This window comes from Rhea americana, unplaced genomic scaffold (assembly GCF_003343005.1).
Source record: "Rhea americana isolate MKP2758 unplaced genomic scaffold, rheAme1 scaffold_166, whole genome shotgun sequence".
Lineage (NCBI taxonomy): Eukaryota > Metazoa > Chordata > Aves > Rheiformes > Rheidae > Rhea > Rhea americana.
Genome location: NW_028185772.1, coordinates 399,149 through 410,879, shown reverse-complemented (window position 1 = coordinate 410,879; position 11,731 = coordinate 399,149). Strand labels below are relative to the sequence as shown.

Here is an 11,731-nt window from a genome sequence, read left to right as displayed (position 1 = left end):
AAAAAAAAAAAAAAAAAAAAAAAAAAAAAAAAAAAAAAAAAAAAAAAGATAATCTTATTCCTCTTGGTCACTTTCTCTGAGACCGATTCTAGAAAGTACTTGCTTGTTCCTAAATGTCAACCAGAATGATGTTTTCTTGCACTAGATTACTGTAAAGCACGTGAAAAATCACAGAATCAGTAAGGTTGGAAGGGACCTCTGGAGATCATCTCGTCCAACCTCCACGCTCAGCAGGGTCACCTACAGCATATTAGACAGGGTTGCATCCAGGCGGGCCTTGAAGATCTCCACAGAAGGAGACTTCACAACCTCCCTGGGCAACCCGATCCAGTGCTCCATCACTCTCACAGGGAAGAAATTCCTCCTCACAGTCAGGCAGAACTTCCTGTGCTTCAATTTCTGCCCATTGCCTCTTGTCCTGTCACACGGGACAACTGAAAAGAGTTTGTCCCTGTCCCCTTGACACCCTCCCTTCAGGTACTAGCACACACCAATAAGATCCCCCCTCAGTCCTCTCTTCCCCAGGCTGAAGAGGCCCAGCTCTCACAGCCGTTCCTCACAGGGCAGGTGCTCCAGCCCTCTGATCATATTTGTAGCCCTACGCTGCACTCTCTCCAGTAGCTCCATGTCTCTCTTGTACGGGGGAGCCCAGAACTGGACACAGTACTCCAGATGAAGCCTCATCAGGGCTGAGGGGCAGGATCACCTCCCTCCACCTGCTGGCAACACTCTTCCTAATGCACCCCAGGAGACCATTGGCCTTCCTGGCCACAAGGGCACATTGCTGGCTCATGGTCAACCTGTCATCCACCAGCACTCCCAGGTCCTGCTCTGCAGAGTTGCTCTCCAGAAGGTCAGCCCCCAGTTTGTACTGGTGCCTAGGGTTATTTTTCCCTAGGTGCAGGACTCTGCACTTGCCCTTCTTGAACCTCATGAGGTTCCTCTCTGCCCAACTCTCCAGCCTCTCCAGGTCTCTCTGAATGGCAGCACAGCCCTCAGGTGTGTCAGCCACTCCTCCCAGCTTGGTATCATCAGCAAACTTGCTGAGGAGGCACTCTGTCCCCTCATCCAGGTCACTGATGAATAAGTTGAACAGGATGGGACCTAGTACTGAGGGGGGGAACCAGAGCTGACTTCCAAATTCATTTTGACTCCTACTCTAAATTATAGGTAAGTCCACAATTTTAAAATACAGCCCTTCACCTCCTAGAATTCAATTTAAAATCTGAAAGTCAACCCAAGCTCCTGACTAAGCACTGCCTCTCACAGTGGAATCTCGCAGGAAATCCAATCAACAGATCAATGGCTGATATGGTATTGAATACACAGAAGAAAAAAATGCCAAGAATTGAGGTGCCCCTTTCACATTCACTTTTCAGACAAGAAACACCTTTAAAACCCAAATAAAAATTTAACCAGCTTAGCAAACTAAGCAATATCACCACATAAAATGAATAATCTAATTAAAACTAGAGTTGATAAATCTGTGTGTGCAAGCAAATTTGGCAATGTTATATTTTCCTGTATTAAAAAAATCAGTACCAAACTGGGTTAATAAATTAAATCAATAAAAATATGGCTATATCCAGATTTTAACTGAACTTCTTTTCTGATCAACTATGTAAAAGCAAATTCTAATAAACAATAAGATTCAAAAATGTTTAATATAGTAACAATTAACAGCAAAAAAGTCCAAATAAAAGCCTTTTGCCTTAAAGTTTTGGGTAGAAAGTTGAGAACATCAGTGTCTTCTGATGTAGCCTTTATAATCTCATGTAACATTTGTGTTCAGAATTCTAAATACAAAAACAACTCTCAGATATTCCTGCATTCACAGTACCTTACTATTTTAAGGAAATCATACAAACTTCAATCACCACATCCACTTGACCGAACTGCAAGTCTGGCTTCGAACTCAGGCAAGACAGTAGAGACTACAAGAGTAAGATCATTAATCACTGGGATGAATAGCATCTCTGGGGAAAGAGCACACACAGCTCCCACAAAGAGCAAGATGGTCTTTCCAACCTGCAGGAGTTCTGCAAGGGCATCAATACACAGATGAATAAAAGGTACTCAGTGGACATAACACAGTTGTGTGTGTAAAGGAAAAAAAAACACTAAGTAATCAGGGACTGGAGAAGAAGTCCCTTTATAAGTTGACAGCTGGCTAAAGGATATAAAGGAAAAAGAAATAAGGCTGAATGGTCACTATAAAGAAAGGTGACAGAACCCTCCAGAATGAGTGGCAATTTTTTTTTCCAACATCTTTATCAATGTCCTGCAGAAGGAAAAAATGGAGAAATTCCCTATTTTGCAGATGAAATTAAGTCAATCTCCCGTTACGTAAATCTGCATTAGACGAGAACTGCCATTGAATTCACCTTAAGAGGTACTAAAGCATGAAGAAAGACTATACAAAGCATCTTTGGTTAATAGATGAGATATTGGGGAAAGCAACATAAGAAATTCTCCCTAAGTTTGTTGGGGAAAGATGTTGGCCACTGAGATCTTGCCGTAACTCCACAAAAGCACAAATAGCAGGTTTTCAGCAAGTTTGGAGTACTGTTCCTAGTACTATAGATACTCTCTTTGTAAAGAGAGTAAGGTGAAGCAACACAATTCTATATCTTCTTTCAGGACATTTTTTTCATGGAAGCATAAGCTGCCAACACTGGTGTTCTTTATCAAAAATTATATTTCTGATCAAGTCTTTAGTATGTATTGTACTTTAGGATGATAAATTTTTTAATTGTTAATGGAATATAATTCAAAACAACTACACTAGCCGCTATCATATTAAATGTTATAGCAGATACTTTTTTAATCGAATGCCAGGGCAAAATTATATATACATATATATCATGAACACATTCATCAGAAAACAGAATTATTTCCAAAGAGAGAAGAAACCACAAAAGGAGAGACAGCTACCAAAATCCACCATCTGGTCTACACACACTAGTAACAGCAAGAGTTTTAACTGAAACCAACAGCCCAATAAAGTGAGGAAGGGATGTTATAATTTCTAGAAGTAAATGTGCTAACTATGTATAGAAGCACTTTAGATTCACACTAATTCACTTTACTTTAGATATGACCGTATAGAGGACTACTGCATTAGCCGAGCATCTCTGAACCCCAGCAGTAAAGCCTGCCACCAAGCAGCCTTCCCAACCCTGCTTCAAGATCTCAAACCCACACAGGAAGGGCTCAACTGAAGTTAAGCCAGCAGTAAAGCAAGTTTGTGACCCCAAATCCAGTCTAGACCATGTTGTCTCTCAGCACACAATCCAAAAGTAAAAGATTCTGCACATTATAACCAATCTTCTCACCCACCCAACACATCTCACACTGCCAAAAGCTGCATCCTACTACACTTAGGCAGGAGACAGAAACCAGCACAGAATTACATTCTAATGTAAAGCCTCGAATATTAATAAGATTGCTGAAATGCTGAAAGTTTCAAGCATAACACCAGTTTGGGGTTTTTTAGCACGCGTGCGTGCGTGTTCCTGTACTGCCACCTGCTGCCACTTCAGCAGGCTCTGTTTTCTTAACTTACATAGTTTTTTGTTTTTTGTTTTTTTTTAAAAAGGGACAAAAAAGTACGGATCTTCACATTTCTCAGCAATTTAATACAATCTCCTGAATAAAAAGCCTCTGCTTTTAATGAGATGGATAAAAAAACAAGCAGTTTGTACTGTTGATCTATAAATTCTCTAGCCAGATTTTGCAATGGAAGCTAAGCTGGTGGGGAAAAAAAAGTCTTAATTTAACTTTTAACTTTATTTTTTTTTAATTTAACTGGTATTGGTATTAAGAGGACAAGCTTGCAAATACATAACTTTTCATGATCTAGCAGTTGGTAAAACTGCTACTTCTCCCAACAAACTTTGCCCTGACTACATTTTTATATCCAAATACGCTCAGTCATTCTCTTTCCAGCTTTCTCTAATGAGTTGGGGTTGAAAAGGAGCAGCCAATCGCCACCCCAAAGCGCTCGGAAGTTGAGTCAGCCTTCAAAGATATCAGATTAGCTTTTAAAAAAAGGGGGGGAGGGATTGGGGTGTTTTAGTTTAGTTTAGTTTAGAGGCGGAAAGCTGCCGCGGGTGGTGGGGTGGGCGCTCGCCCCTCGGGCCTGGGGAGGAGCAGCGGCACCGACGAGGCGGCCCCAGCCCCGCGGCCGCTCCTAACGGAGCAGCGCCCCGGAGCGCGGGAAGCGCCAGGACCCGCCGCAGGAGGCGGCCTTGCCCCTCGGCACCGCGCTGGCGCCGTAACCGCGCGGCTTCCTCCTCGACCGACTCGCTGTCGCCTGGAGAAGTCACGGGAAAGGAGGAAGCGGCCCGGCGCTACCGCCTTCCTCCCCCCGCCGCGGAGCAGCGATCGCCGCCGCCCCGCCCCGGCCGGTACCTGCGCAGGCAGCGCTCGCAGACACCGCCCAGCTGCTCCTTGGCGACGACGTAGGCGAAGGGCTCGGCGCGGTAGAGCAGCTCTCCGGGCGGCAGCCGCCGGAGGGAGCGGAGGCCGTTGCCCTTGCCCGGGCTCGGGAACTTCTGCAGCGCCGCCGGCACCATCGCGCCTCCCGCCCAGGGCCGCGGCTTCCCGCCCGGCGCCACGTGATGCGGCGCCGCCGCCGCCATCTTAGCGCAGGGCAGAGCCGGCGCCGGGCGGGCTGGGGCGGCAGAGCGCGGTGCTGAGAGGAAGAAGGATTTCATTAATCACAACGGATGCGACCAATTACGATTTGAGAGGATGCTGGTTTTTTCTTTTCCAGTTCTTTTAAAGGGAATGCGAGAAAGAAAATTTCTAGTCATAAATCATGTTAAAAAAAACAGGTGGGAAATCCTACAATGGGCTTTTGGCACTTAAATCGTACACCCTCAACAGTCCACCTTCAGAAAGAGCTTCAAGCAATAATGAAGTTTTAAGTGCTACGCTGGGCTCATTCCGCACCATTTTTTGCTCCATTTTAGTGCCCACCAAGCCTTAAAAGTGACATGGAAGTAGAAACAAAGTACAGCAGTAAAAATGACGTGAGCATACACAGAGCAGGAAATGCAGTTTTACACGGAGAAAAAGCAATGAAGTGACCTGGAGCCTCCCGGGGAACCACTGGGCTTGAACGCAACTGAGTGCATCTTTCAGTGCGCTATGCAGGGAAATAAATCGTGCTTATTTGTAGCACCCCTCCAAGGTTTGTTAGTGCTGTGTTTCTTTATGAAGGTTGCTTTAAAACAGCACAGGGAAGTTGGACCACCTAGGCAGGGCCTTTGCCGTGTATAAACCTGTCAGCTGTAGAAGACTATATACACCTTTCAGATCGTTAACTGCGCATTGCATGGTGTAACTGAAACATTAAACTGCCGGGCTCACAAAGGAAGAGAGATTACAATGATTCTGTCAAATACCCTCCTAAAACAGGACGTTTTCCTCAGGATTTGGCTGCTGAATCCATTTGTAGATGTCATTCTGCCCCGATCACAAACCAGCGGTGCTAGATACAGCCCTGTGCTGTGTTCTACCTCCTCTGGGTTATTTGGGGAGCCAGGCCTGCACGCCACCTGCGTTGGAGAAGCCGTTCAGAGCCATCCGCCTCAGCTGCCAAATAAGTGAGATGGTGATAGGCAAATCACTTGCACAATTAACTACAAGCACCGCTTTGAAATGGCCTGAGCGCAGGAGATGTTGAGGGCTCCCTATCTGCTTCTACCTCGCTGTCCTTCATTTCAGAGATCAAGTTCGTAGTGGAGGCTGAATACACTGTGCCAGGCAGATAGGGTTAGTCTGATTTTCCTTATGATGCCAACAGAGGGAGTTCAGGCTTCTGTTTTGGAGAGGAGCGTTAAGTCATCCTGTCAAAGAAACATCACAAGACAGATGTAACAGTCCTGCAAAACAACTTCCTTTTCTAAAACATACTCAGTTCTATTCTCAGGAACAATTATTTTACTCTACAATTGCTTTCATTCATAGCTGCAATAGGGTAATCAAAACTGACAATGTGCATGTCCAAAGTACTGCTGTTGGGAAGAACCAAGGTGGGTCAAGCCACTGGATTTTCATAGAATAATATATTTAGATATTCTCCAAAATGCTCAGTGATGTAATTCATTAACAAAATAACTGAGAATAATACAGCTTTCCATGAAATAGTTGTGCACTGTGCTTAACTTTAATCCTCCAAGCAAACTTGTCAGAAAACATATTTTTTACTACAGTGATAGTGAGACACTTGAAATTTATCCATAAAAGCTACTAAAATATTAAACTACCACTTCTGTATTCAACTTGTATGTTATTCTCCTTCCCCTATTCATTCTCCTTCTGTCTCAATGTAAACAGACTTTGCCCAAATCCCATAAAGTAATGCCAATAATAACAAAAGGTAATGTCTATCTCTTGGGTAGATAAGAGATGAATGATCAAATAATATATGCAGAAAACATACGTAGAAACATACATATGCAGAAAACAAAATCCTACATAAGAACTGCAAGAAGTGTACTTAAGAAGGGGCTAATACAAATATACTATACAGGATGTAGATCTTATTATTTTCACAGTTTTCTAGAAAATTCAGATTTTCTCGTATGTCCCATATGGTAGCACAATCACAAATTACAAAAATGGATCTAAGGCAATAAATCCCTTCTTTCAAAAAACAAAAACAACAACAAAAAAAACCCATAGCCCTAGCCAGGGCAGCTATTCTGCCCAATATCCAAGTGCAAATGCAGCTGTTCCTGAAGAAAGGGGCTTTCCTCAGCTTGGCCTAAGCTGGAGAGTAAGAACTCTCCAAGAAAGAACTTTTGGCTCACGTATTTCAATTAATACGACAGTATAATTGCAGTAAGTTCTGAAGTGCAGTATAAATGTTATTACTGATGCAATAATGGATATTTCAATATTTGTAAGAAGAGGCTTGACAGCTGTCTCTGAATATCTACACCTACATTTTATAGATTGGTCTCTAGGTCAAGCCATTCAACATCCGTCTGAGCGATGGAGAACAACTGAATGCCTGACCCAGACATTTTTTGAAACATCAGTATGAATTTTCTAAGAAGTAACAAGCCATAATTGCATGCTGTCTCTAAATGCTCATTAATATGGCCCAATAAATGCTCAACTGACAATTGAGCACATTTAGTTCAATTAATTTCTGTCATCCACTGACCTAAACAGGTCAGACTTCCTGATACTTACTTGAGCATGCATGACATCGTTCGTCACACAGACAACTGTCTATGCACGTAATGGAAGCATATTTGTGGGAAATATCACTTAATTGCAGCTGCTGCTGCTTAATTAGTCATACTTCCTTATTGTCTGTAGATGAGACATTGTAGTTAAAGTTTAGCTCTTCTATTTCAAGACGGTGTGTTCCACAACGTGAATTTTGAAAAAGAGTTGCAGTAATGAAATAACCCACAGAGCTATACAAGTTCTGCTCTTTAGCCATAAATATCGAATACCCATTCCAGCAGCAATACGCACAAATGATTTTTTTTGGTGACAAAATATGGATCTAAATAAAAAAATATAAGTTCTGAAATTATACAAAGCCTGTATCACTAAAGATGTAGGGTAGGTATCAAATAACTTAGCTGAAAGCTTGTAGGCACAGATGGATCTTTTATGAACACATAAGAGTCTCTTCAATGTTACTGTTGGTGAGCTAATTAAAAATTAATGATTCCTAGATGTAAAAAAAAAAAAAAAACAACCTTAATGCAAAAGTATTTTGAGCACAAATTCTTAATACATTTTATACATAGACAGATTTCACCTGTTTGAGTTTTTTTACTATGATCTTTATAAAAACTTTTTAGTCTTGGCTTCTCCCTGCCTCAAACGTAAACATTTTCTTTGGATGGCATAAACAAACTTTTGAAGCTATGTCAGCATAATTTCTTAACTGAATGACAAGAATTGTAAGTGTACTTTATATGAAAATAACTCTTGAGACATAATTACACAAAAAATTATAATCTTACATCTTTACAGGGAAGCATGAATCAAATAGTTAAAATTGTTTTTTTTTTCCTGCAAATTTCTCGCAGGAAGCATTGGATGTTATTAGCAAAGACTTCCAAAATTCTTACGCCTATAGTGCAGTATGTCTGTATTTCCTGCTTTTCTTTAAAATCTGAGTCTTCAGTTTAAGCAGCTATGTTATACGTGGGCAAATATTCCTGAGTCTGTCTGGAATGTATGCTTGAGATCTGCATAGAAATCAAGCAAAATCATTGCCAATCCAGTTTGGCTGATGGTTTCTTTTACATTCAGGGTGTTATTCTGTGGCAGAGAAATGAAAGTCTTTGCGTATGTCTACCATACTCTGCAGCTGAAAACAGGGAGCAGCAAAGGGTAATGATGACATCAGACTTCTCGGCAATCACTATAAAAATAAGATCCCATGAACAAAGAGACCAGGACAAAAACAACCTTGTAGAAAAATATTAAGAGCAGCTTAAGCAAAGAAAACTTACAACTCATTCAAATGTATGAACCATACCAAACTCTATACAACCATAAAGCTTTATGTAAATAGGTAGTACTGTTGGTCTGTTTGGTGTTTTATCAATAGGAACGACTACATCAGATGTTAAAGTCTTGCTTAACATTGTGAGTAACTGACTCTGTTCCATTTGCTGTGTCTCAGCTACCCCTAATTTCACTTGGATTTCCTGTGTTTGCTGTTTCTTGTGTTCTGTCAGCTGGAGACAGCGAACGTTTATTTTTAGCAGTGACAGGTAAAACACACCACACACAAGGACAAAGATGCAATAGCTATTAAGAAGGACACGATGTGAGTGAATAAACATCTCACGTGACTTCTTGTCATTTGTCAGAAAGTTACTCATTATTCTCTCCATTTTTACACAAGAAATATATTCTGAGTTTACAGCCTTGCTAATTAAAGTTTTGCAAAGCTTAGATTGGAATTCTCAATCTACAGCACTACAAATTGTATTTAGCCTGCTGGAACAATTAATTCACCATCTTAGGAAGCCTCAGGTTCTTCCTGTCACATGGGCGTATCTTAAACTATACCACACGATCTGTTTCTGGATCTTGTGTTGGTATTTCTATCACCATTATCATTACTACCTTCAAGGTTAAGCTGGATATTACTAAGATGTCTAAAGCTAAACAAGCCTGGTAGTCAGTGTAAACACATTCCACCTTAACAGCACTTTATCTCATCATCTACTGCTTTAATTAGTGCAAGGTCACAAACCCTCTTCTGAATCAAAAGCAAGCTTCTAACTACATAATCAAACTTGACTGATTACCTGATTCCAAATGGCAAAATTGCTCATTAACTAGGCATCATAAGGACCAGGTTTCTTTCCACTTGTGTTTACTAAAATATTAATATAGTTAAGTAGTAAAACTTAAGGCAATTGCTATCATTGCCAAGCAGTTTTCTTTTACAGGCAAATGGATGGCACAAATGATGACTTCAGAAGTTACAATCAATATGCAAACTATGATATATTAGTACTTTAAAATGGTAAAAGGAATTTGCTTGGCAACTCCTCTAACAAACAGTATCTGAACTGTGAAGGCAATATTTAAAGCAAGAGTTCCACTCGAGAGATGAACCGTGAGTGGTTCATTTTGTAGAGGTTCAAGAATTAAATCCACCTTTGAAAAATGAAACAGACTGGAAATAATGCAAATAAAGATGCTATATGGTGGACTTTCTATTAAGTATATGTACATTGTAACCCTCATGTTATGCAAGATCACAGAATCAAAACAGCAAAACAGACTGCCCAAGCAGCTTACAGTTAAAAATCAATGTAATTTTAGAATTTTATTATTTTATACCTCTCATAAAGCAAGTGTCATAACACAAAGCTATGTGACATACAGCAGAATTTTGCACCAGCTTCTGAAAATGATGCACGTTTCAAAATACTTTTACCTACTGTATCTGGTACAGTAAGTAACTTGTGAAGCAATGCACTTTCAGAAACGGGGAACCTCACTATATCACCATGATAGAAGAATAGTAGAAGAGTAGAGTGTGAGACCTTTTGGTCTCGAACTTGGCATTAAGATCTTCTCTTCAGAGACTGTCTAACATTTGCAGTTTTGAGTGAATTCCCTCCTGCAGTTTTGTTTTCTCTTTGTGTAGCATTTGGTGGTTTATTAAAATGTGAATATTAAACTAAATTTATATAGTTTTCCTGGTTGCAAATTCTTTCTTTGCATTTACAAGCATCATCAAAATAATTGAAGTGGTTTTGGCTAATTCCCATGAACATATTGAGGAGTACGGCAAATGCACCATGCTATATGGTACATCTACACCTGTATTGTTTCTTCTGGACTTGACCATAAGCTGCCTGCATTGTTACACAAAGTGGTTTAAAATGAAAGTCAGAAGTTCCAAAAAAAAAAAAAAAAAAAAAAAAAAAAATCTAACTCTTTAGAATTTGGTTTCCACGCAATCAAGTTTCAAAGCACTGAACTTGCAGAAACAAGGGATGCGTACCTTCTCGTTTCTTCAAATCTATGCAGGAGGCCAGGCATTTTAGAAAACAAAAGCTTTGAAACATCCTAATTTTAGGGTCTCTCTACACTCCAGTGTAGAAGGTTTATTCTTATTTGCCTTTTACTTACTTTTACTTCATAACAGCGACAAAAGAATTGGAGTGGCAAGCTATAGTAATTTACAGTTTTCAACTATATTATGTGCATTTGAAATGAAGAAGGAATCCTCTTAAACTGGAGCAGGTCAGAATTTCTGAAGCACAGTGAAAATTTAAGGCACTATACAAATGATTGATTATTGCTGTGTTGGTTCATAAAAAACTGATCTGTAGTTAAAAGTGAAAGTTTACATACTTAAGATTTTATTAATACACCATTTTCTCATCATTGTGATTTAAATGGTAATATATGTAAAATTGTCAGTTTGCCTTCTGAAAAGTCACAGTGTAATTCTCAAATACCGAAACTGGAAGCCTGGAATAGCGTAGCATATTGCAAAGACAACAAACGTTCTAATGCCTTAAGCCTGTAGGATTATCAAATTACCTATTCTCTTACACACAGGATATTAAAACTATGCATCTTTGGAATAGAGACCTAGGCAGAGCTCTAAATCAATGTCACAAAGGCCTTGTTTTTCCAAAGCATCATTAAAATATTTTTAAAAGTAGAACATAAACATCCAAAACCCTCACACTAGTATTCATTTCTAACTAGATATGTAAGGCTCAATTATGCTCTTTGCCATTTCATTTCGTTACACTTTTCTAGATGAACTATTGGATAATAACTGAGTGAAAAACTATCTACATATTTCAAATGTTGTAGTAACAAATACCAGTTTATGAAAATTTAATTCATCTACAAATAAAGAACTGTGCCAGACTTGTTTGTTTGTTCATCTTGACAGAACATCTACAGGCCATCTTTTTTTTTCATTCCACAATTACTGCAGCACTATAGAGAAGAGAATCATAAAGTTATGTTATAATCCTGCCTTCTCTTCCTTTTTAACCTATCATGTTCCTTAGAACTGGCTTTTGTGTGAAATGTTCTGCATTAAGAATAAAACAGCGCTGAACAAAAGCTTCGCTTTTGTTATATTAAAGAATTCTAAGAATCAGGGGTAGAATTATTTCAAATATTCTGTCAAAGTAGTTCTAGTTTTCCTTTCTAAATAAAATTCCATTTTGAAAACAGTTTCATGGATGCATATGCC

The 11,731-nt window shown here is 39.8% G+C and overlaps 1 protein-coding gene across 1 annotated transcript in view; it reads right to left on the bottom strand.

Moving 5' to 3' along the window:
- SMYD3 (SET and MYND domain containing 3) overlaps positions 1 to 4,605 on the bottom strand; it is a 411,509-nt gene extending 406,904 nt beyond the window's left edge. The window contains exon 1 of the mRNA XM_085300587.1: positions 4,414 to 4,605. Coding sequence (XP_085156713.1) covers positions 4,414 to 4,577 — 164 coding nt within the window. The 5' untranslated portion in view covers positions 4,578 to 4,605. The remainder of the gene's footprint in view (positions 1 to 4,413) is intronic.
- Between the last annotated feature and the right edge of the window lie 7,126 nt (positions 4,606 to 11,731).